General features: G+C 42.5%; 2 protein-coding genes across 2 annotated transcripts; one reads left to right on the top strand and one right to left on the bottom strand.

Annotated features, from left to right (window-relative positions):
- Positions 1–245: 245 nt before the first annotated feature.
- Positions 246–1,642, bottom strand: LOC101781850 (probable serine acetyltransferase 5). Its single transcript, XM_004961349.2, has one exon. It carries the CDS (start codon positions 1,524–1,526, stop codon positions 546–548), a length of 981 nt encoding a protein of 326 aa, XP_004961406.1. The 5' UTR covers positions 1,527–1,642; the 3' UTR covers positions 246–545.
- A 6,680-nt stretch (positions 1,643–8,322) lies between these two features.
- On the top strand, positions 8,323–14,789 carry LOC101781445 (probable starch synthase 4, chloroplastic/amyloplastic). Its single transcript, XM_004961348.4, has 16 exons — positions 8,323–8,684; positions 9,066–9,174; positions 9,398–9,473; positions 9,576–10,503; positions 10,621–10,672; positions 11,310–11,432; positions 11,518–11,593; positions 11,669–11,853; positions 11,959–12,150; positions 12,256–12,324; positions 12,719–12,928; positions 13,048–13,173; positions 13,380–13,529; positions 13,856–13,917; positions 14,008–14,083; positions 14,182–14,789. Exons 1-16 carry the CDS (start codon positions 8,557–8,559, stop codon positions 14,350–14,352), a joined length of 2,733 nt encoding a protein of 910 aa, XP_004961405.1. The 5' UTR covers positions 8,323–8,556; the 3' UTR covers positions 14,353–14,789.
- Positions 14,790–17,244: the final 2,455 nt, after the last annotated feature.

The raw sequence follows: 17,244 nt of genomic DNA, 5'->3' as shown, positions 1-17,244 counted from the left end.
ATTCTCACAGGCAAAACAATGATAATGTGGCTGCTAAAATACTAAAACTACCCCAGAACTACATTTCATGACATGTTTGCAGTACTAAAGCTGACTGATTCATAGAGAGAATTTGAAAAACAAACTCATTGGTTATTCTAGGAATTAGCATCTTCTAGAGGGAACAATGCACCGCATTCGATTATTCAAGTCACAAAATCTTTCCGCATCAGAGAAATAACAGAGTATAGAATCCCGGCACTCCATCAGATAAGATATCGCTTTATACACTTCATTCAGTCCTTGGAGCTTGATACATAAGGCCAGTGGCAAAACCCAACCAACTCCTCTATGGATATACAACTTTATTCATTCATCAATCTCAATTTATTAGTATCTGAGCATGGCACACAGCTGACAAAACGATTGATCATAAAAAACCATGCTTCTACAGTACAGTTCATCGCAGACAAAAGCATAGCACACAACAAAGAGTACATCACTATTTGGTACATCACCACTACTAATGATACAGAGGGAGAGTAATAGACCTTGTAAAATTGCTCTCAAATGGTGTAGTCCGACCACTGCCGTATGAAGGATGTGTGATCCATGGACTCCCCCGGCATGTCCTCGTCCTTCTCACCCTCCGTCTTTTTCCCACCAATCAGCCTCGCGGGGTTACCCACCGCCGTGCTCCTCGCCAGCACATCTATCAGCACCACGGATCCGGCCCCAATCTTAGCCCCGGCACCGATTTTGACGTTACCAAGAATCGTGGCTCCTGCGCCAATCAGCACACCGTCCCCAATCTTGGGGTGCCTGTCGCCGACCGCCTTGCCAGTCCCACCCAAGGTGACGTGGTGGAGGATCGAGACGTTGTCGCCAACAACGGCCGTCTCCCCGATGACGACGCCGGTGGCGTGGTCGAGGAGGATGCCCTTCCCGATGACGGCGGCGGGGTGGATGTCGACAGCGAATACGTCGGCGACGCGGGACTGGAGCGCGAGCGCGAGGGGGCGGCGCTGCTGCGCCCAGAGCACGTGCGCGACGCGGTGTGCCTGGATGGCGAGGAACCCCTTGTAGTTGAGGAGGCAGTGCGAGAACCCGACGCAGGCGGGGTCGCGGGACCTGGCGGCGAGGAGGTCGGCGACGATGGCGGCGCGGAGGGAGGGGTGCGCGGTGAGCGTGGCGAGGAAGAGGTCGTAGAGGAGCGTGGAGAGGAGGGTAGAGGAGCAGAGCTTGTTGGCGAGGTGGAAGGAGAGGGACCGCGGGAGGGACGGGTGGGACAGCACGGTGGCGTAGAGGAAGGAGGCGAGCGCCGGCTCCGCGTCCGCGTCGCGGCGGGCCTCCGCCTTGATCTGGGTCCAGACCCAGGTCTCGTCGTCCTCCGACTCCGGGGGCGGGTACGCCGGCACCACCTCCGCGGGGAGCGCGGGGGGCGGCGGCGGCGAGTGGGCCGCCAGATGGTGATGGTTGGAGTGGTTCGCGGCGCCACCCCCGCCGCCGCCGGCGGCCTCGTGCGCGTGCGGCTGGCCGGCCGGCATCGCGGGGCTCGCGGATGGGGTCGGATTGAAGGACACGGGACCCGGTGGGCGAACAAGCCGAGGAAGGCGGCCCACTTGCGAGTTGCGGCCCGGTGCCTCCGTGGTCGATTGCGGAGGCCGACCGGCGCAGGGTATATATGCCGAGCGCGGGACAAGTGGACCCTGCGCTGCAACCACTGCACTCTGCTAGACTGCTTGGCCTTAGAAGTCAGAAGACAATTTTCTTCACTTCGTCGTCTCCGTTTTTGAAGCGATTTAAGAGCGTCTCCAGCGATTTCTTTTCCCCGATCCAACTACTTCCTCCGTCCCCAATAGTAGTCGTTCCTATATCGTTTTAGTATATTTAAATTTACAATTTTTACTATGTATTAGGTCCCGTTTATTTCTTTAGGAGCTCCTAAAATTCCTATGACATCGAATATTTAGATAATAATTAGAAGTATTACTAATTATAAAATAATTGCACAGATGGAGACTAATTTGTGAGATGAATCTATTAAGCCTAATTAGTCCATGATTTGATAATGTGGTACTACAGTAAACATGTGCTAATGATGGATTAATTAGGCTTAATAGATTCGTCTCGGGAATTAGCCTCCATCCGTGTAATTAGTTTTATAATTAGTTCATATTTAGTCCTCCTAATTAGTCTCTGAATATTCGATGTGACATAAATTTTAGTCCGGACTAAAGATCCAAACACCCCCTAGACATAATGTATATCTAGATAAATAACATCTATAAACCTAAAAGTGTCAAAATGACGTAGTATTTGGAACGGCAGGAGTTCTTTACCTTTCCCTTTTCCAAATAATTATTGGAATAATCCAATAATTCACCCCAACTCTCCCTAAATAAAGGAGGAGTTATGATTCTCTTAATATGGTAGTTGGATTGGGATGAGATTATTAAGAGACCGCAAAAGTAACTTTATATTAAGATATCCCTAGTTTTTTGAAAAATATTTATTAGGGAACTACTGGAGATGCTCTAATATGGGCATGTAGCCATGATCCACAGTATCAACTCATTCTAGGAGGTGCACGTATTCATCGGTAGCACATACATAATATTATCTTTTTCTATTTTTATGATTTGAACAAAGTAGCAATGAATCTGGACTGAATGAAGGGAACATTCATTCTTTTTGGATAGTGTTGTCCAACACATAGTTTTTGAAGGTCAACCCAACCGGCTGTATTGTGCATTTGTGCACCACAGATGTTTAAAAAAAACAAATGAAGCAGACTTTATACAGTTGAGTGTTCTGGTTTCTTATAGATTGTGTGTATGTTCAACGAATGCGTTAGTTTTTCTGATTTGATGATTGTGACTGAAGTCGCTGATAAAAGTGTTTGCAAAAGGCTAAAGACGTGGACGAGATCGTGGCAATATATCCATGCCTTTCAATATCATCTTTCTAAAACCGCTTGCAGTGAATTTTGCAATGACAAAGTACAAAACTAGTAGCTAAGTGAACTTTGCAACAAAAGTTTTTTAATGCATTGTTTGGATCTTCCAACCTTATTATAAGCTGCAATCTTAATAAAAAAAAGCTGCAATACGTGGGAAGACTTACACCTTTTTTAAACTGGGTGGTCGGATAATTGAAAACTATAATATAAGCTGGACGTAGTGCAAATCAAAGTTGATGCAATCTTGGGCTCTCATATCTCAACTTTCTTGCTACTACCTAGTGGTGAAACGGGCTTCCAATTGGACCTTGGCCTAAAAAAAGTAAGAACACCATTTCCTGTTTTTGAATTAGGAAAGGTAAGAGGTGTTTGAGTATTCTTTCCGTTCCGTTCTAAATTATAGGTTATTTTAGCTTTTTCTAGATTTATAACTTTTACTATACATCTAGACATAGTGTATATCCAAATTCGTAACAAAATCTACGAATCTGTGGGCCTTGTTCATTTGTGCATCTACGGGACGGTACTTCATATAAAACCATCACCGGCTAGTCCCCCGTGATGTCTCAAAAAAATCTATGAATTTAGAAAAATCAAAATAACTTATATTTTCGTATTTTCGCATAGAAGAAGTAGTACACATAATACATATAGTGTTTTTCTCTTTTTATTATTTGACAACGGTAGCCATGAATCTAGACAAAATAAAGGGAACATACAACATTTTAGATTATTGTTCAACTAATAGTGTTTTGTTTCGCATTGATTGTATTATACCTATATAGTCTAAGTGTAGACCAAAGTTTAACCGAGACGTGTTTCACATAGTTGATTTTTAAAAAAAAATTGTGCTTAGTTTTTCTTTTGCCTGCGGATCGTATTCAACGAATCTCCGATTTGATGCGATGAATGTGACAAAAGTTACTTGTAAAGGTTTTCGCGAAAGATTGCATGACATATAATGTCTCTATCCTATCAATCTCATCTTCGTGAAACTGCTTGCGGCGAACTTTGAAGCGACAGTAGCTTCCAAATGTCAAGCAAAACTAACGGCTAAGTGAACTTTGCAGTGATAGCAACCTATAAATACCAGATGGGACTAAATTAAACTTCGACAAACAAAGAGAAAAAGGCAGAGAATTTATCTTATGACACTAGAGAAAATCGTTGTTTGTGGCCGACAATGACGCCATTCGTTTTTTTCCCCCCTAGTAATTTATGGCTCTATGATCGCTTTGGGCTTAAACAATAAGAATACCTTTGCCACTTGCCAGCCAGATTAGTAGTACTATCATGCAAAATCTTCAGTTTTTTTTAGTTCTCACGTGGTAGCCTTAGGGGGTGTGTGTTTGGTTACTGGGTTGATGTGAGTCAGAACAGGTCGACCCATATCATCCCGCGTTTGGTTCAAAAGGGATGTTGGTTGGGTCCGATCCGTAAGGAAATATTCCCGCGAATGCGGGTCCACTGCATTCCTCCGAAACGGACGGACCATGCCGACCCAGAACCTCCCGCGCGTCACATGAATCCCGCATGCCGACCCAGAACCTCCCGCGCGTCACATGAATCCCGCGTGCTCCCAGCTATCACCGCTTGAACCCTATCCTCCCCCCTCTCACCCCTGTCACTCCACCCCCGCCGCTAGGCGCATCCTGCGTCCTCCCCTGCCATCCGCCACCGCCGCCAGGCGCATTGCCGCCGCCGCCTCCCCTACCCTCCGCCGCCCCTCTCTCACCCGGTCACCCATCTCTCCCGGCTGGATCTCACCGCCGCCACCTCTGCCATCCGCCGCCTCCCCTACCCTCCACCACGTCAACTCCCATCAGCCGCCCCTCTCTCACCCGGTCACCCATCTCTTCCGCCTGCACCTCTCCCGGTTGGATCTCGCCGCCACTGCCCCTGCCATCCGCCGCCTCCTTGACCCTCCTGTCCACTGCCTCCACTGCTCTCCAAGGTAAGAAAATGCTACCATGCTTGACTTGGTTGATATTTATTGTATTGGCTTTGGATGCTCCTGGTTGATAGTATTGTGGGAGTTGAATTGAACAAATAATCCAGTAGCTATATCTATTACAGAACATCTTATTTTAATGAAATTGCACTGAGCAGGACATCCTGGTTCAATGGTCTCTAAGAACAGGTGTTTCTTTCATTCTTATATTGTAGATGGATAAGAGGATCAAGATTGTAACTTGTGTTGCTGCTACATACATGTTGTTGTACAAGAAGGGTTGGTATTACCTATGGGCCTATGGAGGATAGGGATAGGATAAAAGTAGATTATCTAAATAACAAAATTTGGAAGGATGACACAACTAGCTTGAACATGTTAAGACTTAATAGAGGCAAGTTCTTTCGGTTTTGCAATCTTTTAAGAGAGCATGGTTTGCTTAAAGATACATGTAACTTGTGTGTTGAGTAACAGGTGGGTATGTTTCTAAATATAGTGGGACATAACCTTAGGAATAGGTTACTTGGAACTAATTTTGATAGATCAGAAGAAACAGTTAGCCGCTATTCCAACAAAGTACTCCATGCTATTGGAGAGCTGCGAGGGGGCCTACCCGTCTTTGGATACTCCAAGCAAAATTGCAGGGAATAACAGATGGGATCCTTACTTTAAGGTGTGAGGCTTATCCCTGTTTTGTTTCGAGTTTTGTATTAATCTAACCTCATATGGTCCCTAATCTTTAATTTTTTGAACAAAATTAGGATTGTATTGGAGCTATCGATGGTACTCATGTAAGAGCATCATATTTGTTTCTAAGAACATTGAGCATGCCTTTCGTGGTAGAAAATCCTTTTTCACACAAAATGTAATGACAACTATAGATTTTAATTTATGGTTCACCTATGTGTTGGTTGGTTGGGAAGAGACTGCACATGATACTCTAGTTTTATGTGATGCTTTAGAACGTGAGAATGGCCTTCGTGTCCTACAAGGTAATAGAGTAGTAAACTCTCAACTTTTACATACAAATTTTAGTTTATACTATCAAATGATAGGCAAATTCTACCTAGTCGATGCTGGATATGGAGCCAAACCAGGATTTTTGCCCCCCTTTCATGGTGTTCAGTACCACTTAAATGAATGGGGAAGTAATCCAGTGCAAAATGAGAAGAAATTGTTCAACCTTAAGCACTCATCACTACGTGTCACAGTAGAGCAGGCATTTGGGGCACTAAAGAGGAGATTCAAAATTCTTGATGATGCTACTCCATTATTCTCTTTTCCAACACAAGTAGATATTGTTTATGCTTGCTGCATTATTCACAATTGGGTCATACAAGATGGGCGTGATGAGTTCTTTACAGAGGATACTAACTTTCCAAGCTACAACCATGCTTCCACACGCACTTGCCAAGCAAATGAGCATGCTGCTACAATTAATTTCAAGCAGCAATTAGCAGATCAGATGTGGGCAGACCGTCAAAACAACAATGTTAACAAATATCTGTTTCAAAATTGAATTTCTTTTAGTTGTATAACATCTTTAAGCCTCTCTTAGCTGATGTATTGCTATTTGTGAGGATATATTTGATGTTGAATAATATTTTTATGAATATGTTGCTTGCTGAATTTTGTGTAATTTGTGGTGATAATGTACATTTTGGCTATATCTTGGTGCTGATTTTGTATTGGTGATAATGTACATTTTGTCTATGTCTTGATGCTGATTTTTTATTGGTGATAACGTACATTTTGTCTATGTCTTAGTGCTGATTTTGTACAGGTACTATTGCTGATTTTATTTTTGTGTGGCAGAACAATGGAGGAAGTAGCTGAAGGGCGTGGGGAACTAGTGGGCATGCTATATGGACATCAGCAATGTCGACTTTAATGCTCTCTCACCTCAATGATTTGGTGGCTGCTAGTTTGAAGATATCAAAGGGCTTTAAGAAACACATTTTCAATGGTTGTACTAGGGCTATCAATGAGAAGTTAAACACAAGAATCACTGGTGAGCAAGTCAAGAATCATTTGAAAACATGGCAAAAAAAGGTATGCAAATATAAATAGATTGAATAAGTTGAGTGCTACCCTCTTGATGAAGAAAAAACTGCATGATTACACTTGATGAGGAGCACTACAACGGTCATGTCCGTGTAAACTTACCATCTTTTCTTAGTTTTTGATTGATTGACTAGTGTTAGATTATATTAACTTATTTCTCCTCCATGTCTAGAATCACAAGTCTAATGCTGAGTTCTTGAACAAGCCCCTCTTGCGCTATAGAGAGATGGAGGCAATATTTGGCAATAGCATGGCTACTGGAAACTTTGCAAAAGACTCAGGTGCACCTCTAGGTAGAGAGGATGATGAGGGTGAAAGTCAAGAAGAGGAGGATAACGTTATTGATCATGATCTAAGTGATGGACCTACCAGTCAAGAGGCAATATCTTCTGCTAGTAGACTAAGTAAGAAGGCCAAGGTAGCTGAAATGAAGAAGGATGTACTGGTTACCGCTTTCAAAAGTGTAGGTGAGAACCTTGTCGCAGCCATAAAATTAGTTGCTCAACCTGATAATGAGCTGCCAGCTGACCTATTTGACACATTGAACCAACTTCTTGGTTTTAATTCAGCACACATAACTTTCTACTATGCTTATTTGGTGACCAATCTTCACATTGGCAAAGCTTTCTATAAACTGCTATTCAAGCACAAGTTAAATTGGGTCACAATGTTCATCGCTGAGAAGTTCTCTGGAATGTAAGGGTGATTTCGATGAGTGGGATGTTTCTTTTGTTAGAACTTGAATCTTATGTTAGCGTGTAAACCTTGAACTTATATCATGTAAGGCTTGAACTTGTTGTAACTTGCTGTATTGCCTTAAACTTGCTATATGTAAGTAAGGATTGAACTTGATATATTACCTTTAACTGACTATATGTAAGCAATATTTCAACTTGATTACCAAGTATGCTCAAGGATTAATGTTGGCAATTAACGTTGGCTTTGCTCAAGAACTAACGTTACTCAAGGATCAGTGGATTAGTGTGCCAGCTTGACGTTCTGTGGGTCGTTGATTAACGTTGCTCAAGGATTGATGAATTGGTGTGCTTGCTTGCTACCTTTGTTGCTTTTTTATCCCTAACCCTCTAACTAAATAAGAGGTGGAATCACTCCAACCCATTTTATCCCTCCAATTAAATAAAAAAAGATCCAATCTATCCCTAGACCTAAATAAGAGATGGATCAAACTAAAAAAAATGGATAGACTCCGATCCAACTAGCGTAGTTCCAAAAACCGAACGCCTGCCCAGAGAGAGGCACTGAATAGACTGTACGCAACTAGTCCAGTTCGCAACGCGACGCCCGCTTCCCAGCGGGCAGCGGCGCAGACTACTTACTGCCGCCGTGGCCCCACGCGCCCCGATCAGCGGGTCCCAGGCGGCCAGATAGCCCCGCCGCCTCTGTTTGGCTCTCCTTCCTCCGCCTTCCCCGCGCAGCGCACGGGACACCCGCCGCCCGAGCCCCCACTGCACGGCCACGCTTCCGCCTCACTCCACTCCGCAGCTTTTTTTCCAACCGCCGCCCACGCGAATCCCGACGCCGCCGCCTCGAGGCCCACCTCCCACTCTCCCCTTCTCCCCACCCTCCTCCTCAGCTTCATATGGCGTGCTCGGCGGCGGCGGCCGGCGCCGAGGCGACCGCTCTCCTGTTCCGCGGCCCCGCTCCGTCCTCGATCGCCGGGCGCAGCCGCCTAGCCGTTTCCCGCCGGACTCGACACCGCAATCTCAGGTAGCTAGTAGTTTGCGTTGAGGGCGCGCATGTTTCCGTTGGAGCTCCAAATTGAAGGCGCTCGTGATGTGTTCGGGGTATTGCTTGTGGCATGGAGTGTTTTGGGGTGTTTTGGTGATCGCCCTTTGCACACTTCGCAGGGGACGCAAACTTTGGAATCGTCGGCCGTGCGTGCGTTGTATGTAGGAAATGGCCTGTCCCAGTCTCTACTACTAGTGCTCCTGTCATGCTTGATCGCACTGTTCTAGTCATTTATAAACACTAGTGCGAAAATAGCTAATAGTGTTCAGAAACCATGATCGGATCATTGTGGCTCCTTTTTACATATGTTTAATTGCTGGAATTGATGATATATGTAAATAGTTCTAATTTTGGTGTCAGGACTGGCGCACAACCTCCTCAGAAGAGCACACCTAGTGCTAACTACCGTAACAGGGTTAACATTCAGAGAGATAGAGCTGGAGCTTCCAGTGATGATGAGCACCAACAGGTATTGTAGCAAGTTCTGTAGCAATTATGTGTTCCATTCCGCAAGATTAGTCTATTCTTTAGTGCTTTATATGAGTGTTTGTTCGATGTTTCATATATTTTTATTCTTACACTCTTTCGCTATGGATTATCGATATTAGCATGAACATTGTTAGGAAGTATCATCGCTCTTCTGTTTGCCCTTATTTATTCACTGGGGTTGCTGTTTCAATACTTTTCTGCAGAATTCTGATGATGAAAATGGCCTACCAAACGTTCAACTGGAAGATTTGGTAGGAATGATACAAAATACTGAGAAGAGTATGTGATTCTTTCCTTGTGAATCTTCATATAGCTCTTTATAATATTCAAATATGTAGACATGTGCATGACAATCACTGATTTCAAATCTTATTTGGTTAGATATATTGCTTCTGAATCAAGCTCGTCTTCAGGCATTGGAACGTGCTGACAAAATTCTTAAAGAGAAGGAAGCTTTGCAACGGAAGATGAGCATTTTAGAGATAAAATTATCAGAAACTGGTGCACAATCTGAGCTTTCTAGTGAAGGAAAGTCTGATACAGAGGCTCAGGAGTTTGATGTACTAAAGGAAGAGAATATGCTACTGAAGGATGACATAAATTTTCTTAAATCAAAGCTTATTGAGATAACTGAGACAGAAGAGAGTCTATTCAAGCTGGAGAAAGAGCGTGCTATTTTAGATGCTTCACTTAGGGAGCTAGAGTGTGCATTTATAGCTGCCCAATCTGATATGCTGAAACTTGGTCCTATGCAACATGATGCCTGGTGGGAGAAAGTAGAGAATTTGGAAGAATTGCTTGAGTCCACAGCAAACCAAGTCGAGCATGCTGCTCTGATACTAGATGGCTATCATGATTTCCAGGAGAAGATTGACAAACTAGAAGCATCATTGGGAGCAACAAAAATATCAGAGTTCTGTCTTTATTTTGTTGATCTTTTGAAGAAAAGGGTAAAATCAGTAGAAGAACGCTTCCAAGCATGTAATCATGAAATGCATTCTCAAATCGAACTTTATGAACACTCAATAGTGGAGTTTCATGATACTCTCAGCAAACTAATAAAGGAAAGTGAGAAAAAGTCAATGGAGCATTATGCAGAAGGCATGCCATCAGAGTTCTGGAGTAGGATCTCTCTTCTGATTGATGGGTGGTCACTTGAGAAGAAAATATCCAGCAATGATGCAAATATATTAAGAGAAATGGCTTGGACAAGGGATAATCGCCTTCGGGAAGCATACTTGTCATCTAGAGGAATGGCAGAGAGGGAACTAATAGATAGTTTTCTAAAGATGGCACTGCCAGGAACCAGGTATCACTCTCTCCTTTGCCAATAAGAGGAAAAAACTTCTTTATACAATAACATGTGCTTCGGACAATATTTATATGTACTATTTGGTATGATCGAATATTCTATTATTGAATGCAGTTCTGGTCTGCACATTGTCCACATAGCAGCAGAGATGGCTCCTGTTGCAAAGGTGGTCCTTGTTACTGATTCAGTTTTCATCAAGTATTTATGATTTCATTATCTTATTTCTTGATACGTTGCTATGTAATATGCTGCATAAAACTAGGTGCAAAGCTGTCCAGTTGATTATAAAGTATCACTTTTCTAGTGCTCCATTTGAACTGGAGTAAGTTTTAATTGGGGTCCATGTGTTTTGGCTTGAGAGGGAGGCATACCAAAAGCATTCTCCAACTCATTCAACAGTGATGTGCTTCTCCTCAAGTATGTTCCGGTCTTTGAGAATCTTAAGGGTTGATTGGAGAGAGCAAGAAATTCGATACAGTTGAAAGTGTGCCTCTTTTTAGACGTCATCATCCACAAAGTCACAATCTTGATGTTGGTTTACTAAATTGCCTGAAGCTGTAAAAATAGGCTATAACTTATAAGTTGAATCATATTGATCTCCAATCCATCTACCAGACTATACAGTATATATATTGCGCTGGTTCCCTATATTAAACTAGCAATGTGATGCTTCCTTATATTAAACTAGCAATGTGATGGTTCACTAATTATCTTAGAGTATTATACTATTATTTGGTGTATACACTGATTATTTCCAATCCAGTTAGTCATCCTTTAGCTTTATTGTATGCAATATTCTGTAGGTTGGTGGTTTGGCAGATGTGATCTCTGGTCTTGGGAAGGCACTCCAAAAAAAAGGGCACCTAGTAGAGATTATTCTTCCAAAATATGACTGCATGCAGCATAACCAAATTAATAATCTTAAGGTATGTACTTGGTTTGTTAATTCGTATTATGCTTTTAATGGTTGCGTCTTTTGTTTGGTTAAACTGTTGTCTGGTGATCATGCAGGTTCTAGATGTTGTGGTACAGTCCTACTTTGAGGGAAATACGTTTGCCAACAAAATATGGACTGGGACTGTTGAAGGTTCCAGTCAACACTCAGTTCTACCATTGTATGAAACTAATTATACAGTGGCCTAACTAAATTTATCAAATGCAGGCCTTCCTGTCTACTTTATTGAGCCGCAGCATCCAGGTAAGTTCTTCTGGAGGGCACAATACTATGGAGAGCATGATGACTTCAAACGTTTTTCCTACTTTAGCCGTGTGGCACTGGAATTACTTTACCAATCTGGGAAGAAAGTTGACATAATTCATTGTCATGACTGGCAGACTGCATTTGTTGTAAGATTTAAAGATTATGTAAAATGGATCATGTTTTTCTTAGTTGATTTACTAAGTTGAATGTAGTAACATATACTTTTTTTTTGTTACATTGTTAATCACCAGGCCCCTCTTTATTGGGATGTATATGCAAATCTGGGCTTCAACTCAGCTAGAATTTGTTTTACCTGTCACAATTTCGAATATCAAGGAACTGCTCCAGCTCAGGATTTAGCATACTGTGGCCTTGATGTTGAGCACCTGGATAGACCAGACAGAATGCGGGATAATTCACATGGCAGAATAAATGTTGTTAAGGTATTGACCTATGGAAAATATGTAGCAGAAGAGTTGAAACTAGAGTTTTAGCTTTATGGTATCACTAATAATGATTGTACCATTCTATGCGCTTATGGTGTTCAGGGTGCAATTGTGTATTCCAACATTGTCACAACTGTGTCACCAACATATGCTCAAGAGGTGCGCTCAGAGGTAATATTTCTTCCTACCTTTGGGTCCAACGTGCACTTCCATTGGATGCAACTAATTTATTAATTTCTGGTCTCTCTTTTCTGTTGTATAACAAACATTCTGGTACCCCTATTTTCTCTAACCCTCTTACTTTCAAAAGTTTAAAAAGTACAAAATAATTAATGAGACAAATCTTGTAAATATTCCCCAAATGATCTAAGATTTGTTCATGTATATCATCCACATTTACCGCATTTCAAGGTTATTGAAATGAAGGGGGTCAGTTTCTGTAGGGCTAGGGGCACCAAATTTAGTTCTTCTATACTGGTTCTGGTGTTTCTGTTTGCCATTATTTTTTTTAGAATCATGAATTTAATCAGTCTCAGCGTTCTGACAAAATTACTCCATTGCTCAGGGCGGGCGTGGGCTCCAAGATACACTCAAAATACATTCCAAGAAATTTGTTGGGATACTTAATGGCATCGACACTGATACATGGAATCCTTCTACAGATAGGTTTCTCAAGGTCCAATATAGTGCTAATGATCTATATGGAAAATCAGCAAACAAAGCATCTCTCAGGAAGCAGCTCAAGATGTCTTCTGCAAATGCTTCCCAACCGCTAGTATGTTTTTTATCCTCTCAGCCATCGTAAATCTTTGTATGTATAGGCTGACTTTGTACTTGTTTGAGCATATTCCTCTCTTCAAGATTTACTAGAGAACTGAAAGTTTCCTCAAGCAGGTTGGTTGCATTACAAGGCTAGTTCCTCAAAAGGGTGTACATCTCATCAGGCATGCAATATATAAAACAGCTGAGTTAGGCGGACAGTTTGTTCTTCTAGGTTCCAGTCCAGTACCAAACATTCAGGTGTGTTTCCTTTATGGAGTATTCATGCAGTTACATTTGGTTGAAAGAAAGGAAAAGAGTCTTCAGCACCTCATGAATAGTTCATCAATCATGAAAGAAGCACACCTTGATTGTTCGAAATACCATATTTCTCTGCTCTCCCTATTGAACAGCTGTTTCCTTGCTATCATAACATTTAATGCATTTGTTGTTCATTTCTTTCACAGAGGGAGTTTGAGGGTATCGCAGACCAATTCCAGAACAATAACAACATCAGGCTGCTTTTGAAGTACGATGATGCTCTATCCCATATGATTTTTGCAGCATCAGACATGTTTATTGTTCCTTCTATGTTTGAGCCATGTGGCCTCACTCAGGTAAGCTTTTTTTCATATTTAATTTAATGGTTTAGCAATTAGTATTATATGTAGTTTGTATTAGTATATATATACAAGAAACTATAATAACTTCCTATTGTTGTTTAGCGACATGTATGTCATTTACTGAAAAATGTCCTTTACCATCTTCATCATCTGGTATCTTCGAATAAGTATACTACATAACTCACACCTTTTATCCCCTTTTTTGGGTAAAAAACCACCCCTGCTTTGCTTGTACATAAGCCTCTGTTCCCCTTCTTTTCTGCTTGATAGTTAATAGTGCGTCTTCTGCTATGCAATTCTGACCTGTTTTCCATCCATAGATGATAGCTATGCGATATGGTTCTGTGCCAGTTGTTCGGAAAACTGGTGGTCTGAATGACAGGTAAAATCGTAAGCCATCAATCCCCGCAACACTGTTGCCACCTTCAAACATGCATTGCTAATACTGCTCTGATTTGATTTATGATTTTAGTGTCTTCGATTTCGATGATGAAACAATACCCATGGAATTGCGAAATGGCTTCACCTTTTTAAAGGCAGATGAGCAGGTAATTGGCTTATCTGTGTACATCCTAAAATGAAGTATTGGAATTTAAGATATTTTGGTGGCTACAGTACAGCTAATGTGGGATGTTAATTTTGACAGGGTTTTGATAGTGCATTGGAAAGAGCTTTCAACTACTACCATAGAAAACCTGAAGTCTGGAAACAGCTGGTACAGAAAGACATGAAGATAGATTTCAGCTGGGATACTTCAGCTTCGCAATACGAAGACATCTACCAGAGAGCAGCTGCTCGAGCGAGGGCAGCAGCATAAACAACAGAGGCAGTTTCTGATGCCTCCATGAAGTCTCCCGGATGCTGTGCTTAAACCGTTAAATGTATGGTACCTGCGGTACTATCAGCTCTGAATTAAGCATCGGCTGAAGAAGCACGCTGTGCATCGCTAGTCGGGCGTACAAACGGCAATGTGGCCTTATGCAGCTCACAATGGAGCAAAAAGATGGAAGAAAAATAGAAGATACACAACTGTTTTGCCCGAATAACACAACGGTTTCGCTACTGTAGGATGCAGAAGCACGGGCCCTTGGCCCTTTGCCTTAGTGCCACTTCATACGTGATTGGTTAGCTCTGTCAAGCTGTATGAATTGAGTGGTTCATGTAATGCTTTTGGCATAAATTAATGTAAATTATACTCTTATCTGTGCGAAGTCTGCAGCCTCGACAATATTGTTTCTGTTTTTTAAGACGAGAGGATAGGGGTGTCGACGAAATGAACTAGGGATCAAGGCTTTATCCACGGTGGCAAACGACTGAGATTTCAATTCACTTTAATTTGATTCTGTTCCAAATCAAACATGTTTAATGTTGGCTACGTTTATAGAAAATACAATACCATATACAATTTCAATAAATATACAATTAAGATATACTTCCTAGGTTGTTTTGACTTTTTAACTTTTTTTTAGGTTCATCAATATTTGTATGCATTTAGATATACATTATACTCCCTCCATCCCATATTATAATCCATCCCATATTATAATCCATCCCATATTATAAGTCGCTTTGATTTTTTTGGTACATCCACTTTGCTATGCATCTAGACATATTGTTATATCTATATACATAGCAAAGTGAATGTATCAAAAAAGTCAAAAGCGACTTATAATTTGGGATGGAGGGAGTATTTAGGTGCATACCTAGAAAAGTCAAAACGATCTACAATTTTGGATGGAGGGAGTATAATGGCTGGTCAACTAAACTAGTTTGATGTTACATTGTTAGATGCTTTTTTTTCTATAAATCCCGTTTGAGTTTTACTTAGGTCAACAGTTAAAATAAATTACAATTCAGCGTAGGTAGCTTACTTTCATAAATATCGCCTAACAAAAAAAAATACCTTTCTTGCAATGAGCTTAACAAAAATACTTTTATTTTGTGTATGTTTGTTTATTTCAAAACGGACATTCACATATGCACACGCAAACGGTATCCTTCTAAGCATCTCTAAAAGACTGAGTCGATCCATCTCAATATTGATGAAGTTACTATGGGCACACCATGTCCACGAGCACGCCGCCTACCACTAAAAGAATAAAACTAATTATAAAAATTTTCAAAATAAAGTATTCATGTCAAGTTGAGCACTCAAAATTGACGGCTAGGTTATAAGAAAAACTTCATAGTTAGAAATTATAATCTCGGTTCGTATATGATTCTTTTGTTTTAGAAATATTAGATTCCTATTAAAGTTGTTATTTAAAATATGACGTTAGAGGAAGAGCCGTGACGGGCCATCATCCTGCATTCGGAGACGTGATCCTTATCCTTTCGTTCTCAATAGCTCGAATCGTGTGACGCACCACGCTGCCCGTACCGACCTCTCCCTCTCAAACCGACCCTGATCGCATGAAAACGTCCGTATCACACCGTCGTGCACTGTGAGCCGTGTCCTCCCAACCACACTCGAGTCGTGTCCCTGCCACGCGCCGCACCGGCACCGCTCCCCCCAGAACTCCTGCGTCGTCAACTCGGCGAGCGAACCCACCGGGCAAGCCGGCAGCCGCACCCTGCCACCCGCCTCCTCGCTCCCAGGTCCCCGCCCGATCACCATGGCGCTCCTCCCGCGCACGGCGCGGCTGGCGCTCCTCTCCGCCTCCCCGCGCGCCTACTCCTCCTCCTCCTCGGCCGCCGCGGCGAGCCCCCACCCCGCGCCGTACGGCGGGGCGCCGCCTCCCACGCCGATGTCGAAGGCGGCGGAGTTCGTGGTCTCGAAGATCGACGACCTCATGAACTGGGCGCGGCGGGGCTCGATCTGGCCCATGACATTCGGGCTGGCGTGCTGCGCCGTCGAGATGATGCACGCCGGCGCCTCCCGCTACGACTTCGACCGCTTCGGCGTCATCTTCCGCCCCTCGCCGCGCCAGTCCGACTGCATGATCGTCGCCGGCACGCTCACCAACAAGATGGCACCCGCGCTTCGCAAGTAAGCTTTTGCTACATAACCTGTTATCTTACCGTTCGCTTACATAGATCATACAGATTTGTGATTTCTTTTGTTTATGTCATTCTGAGCCTGAAATTCGAACAGCTCTTGTTAGGATTCTAGTTAGATCTCGACAGGGTGGCTAATTTTAGGCTGCATGTGTAGTATGTTTGCTTCCATCATCTGCCTGACTGCCTTTGCTGCCGTGCATTTCATTTGATCGCATGCACGTTGTCATGTTTCTTAATGTTGTAACACACTATTGGGCAATTTGGTTGCGGGGTAAAAAAAGAGAAACGTGTAGCAGTTTACAGTTTAGCATCCACCTGTGAAATAAGAAGCATGCCCTTCCGTCAATTCTCACATAAGAAATAAGATGTAAAAATGCCTTAAGAATTCAGTGAGCAATGATCATTATTCCTGCTGAATTCTTCAGACCTGTTTCCTCTTGAATCATCATTATTTGTGTCTATGCGCTTGCAAAGCTTGGAAGGCTTATGTTCGCATTTGGCAAAATCACTGATATCTAGAGTGTCTTATTAGACTTAAGAGATGTAAATGCAGAGAAATTCCTCATGGATTCTGAATGAATCAAAATCTTTGATGTTGAGGCCATTTCCACTTACAGGGTCCCTGCTTCTTACCAGCTTGTGGTTCCTAACATTGCTAACATTTTCATCTTTCTTTGTTCTCCTGCAGAGTCTATGACCAGATGCCAGA

The sequence above is a fragment of the Setaria italica genome, chromosome III (genome assembly GCF_000263155.2).
Source record: "Setaria italica strain Yugu1 chromosome III, Setaria_italica_v2.0, whole genome shotgun sequence".
In the NCBI taxonomy this organism is placed as follows: domain Eukaryota; kingdom Viridiplantae; phylum Streptophyta; class Magnoliopsida; order Poales; family Poaceae; genus Setaria; species Setaria italica.
This window is presented reverse-complemented; position numbering and strand designations above follow the sequence as displayed.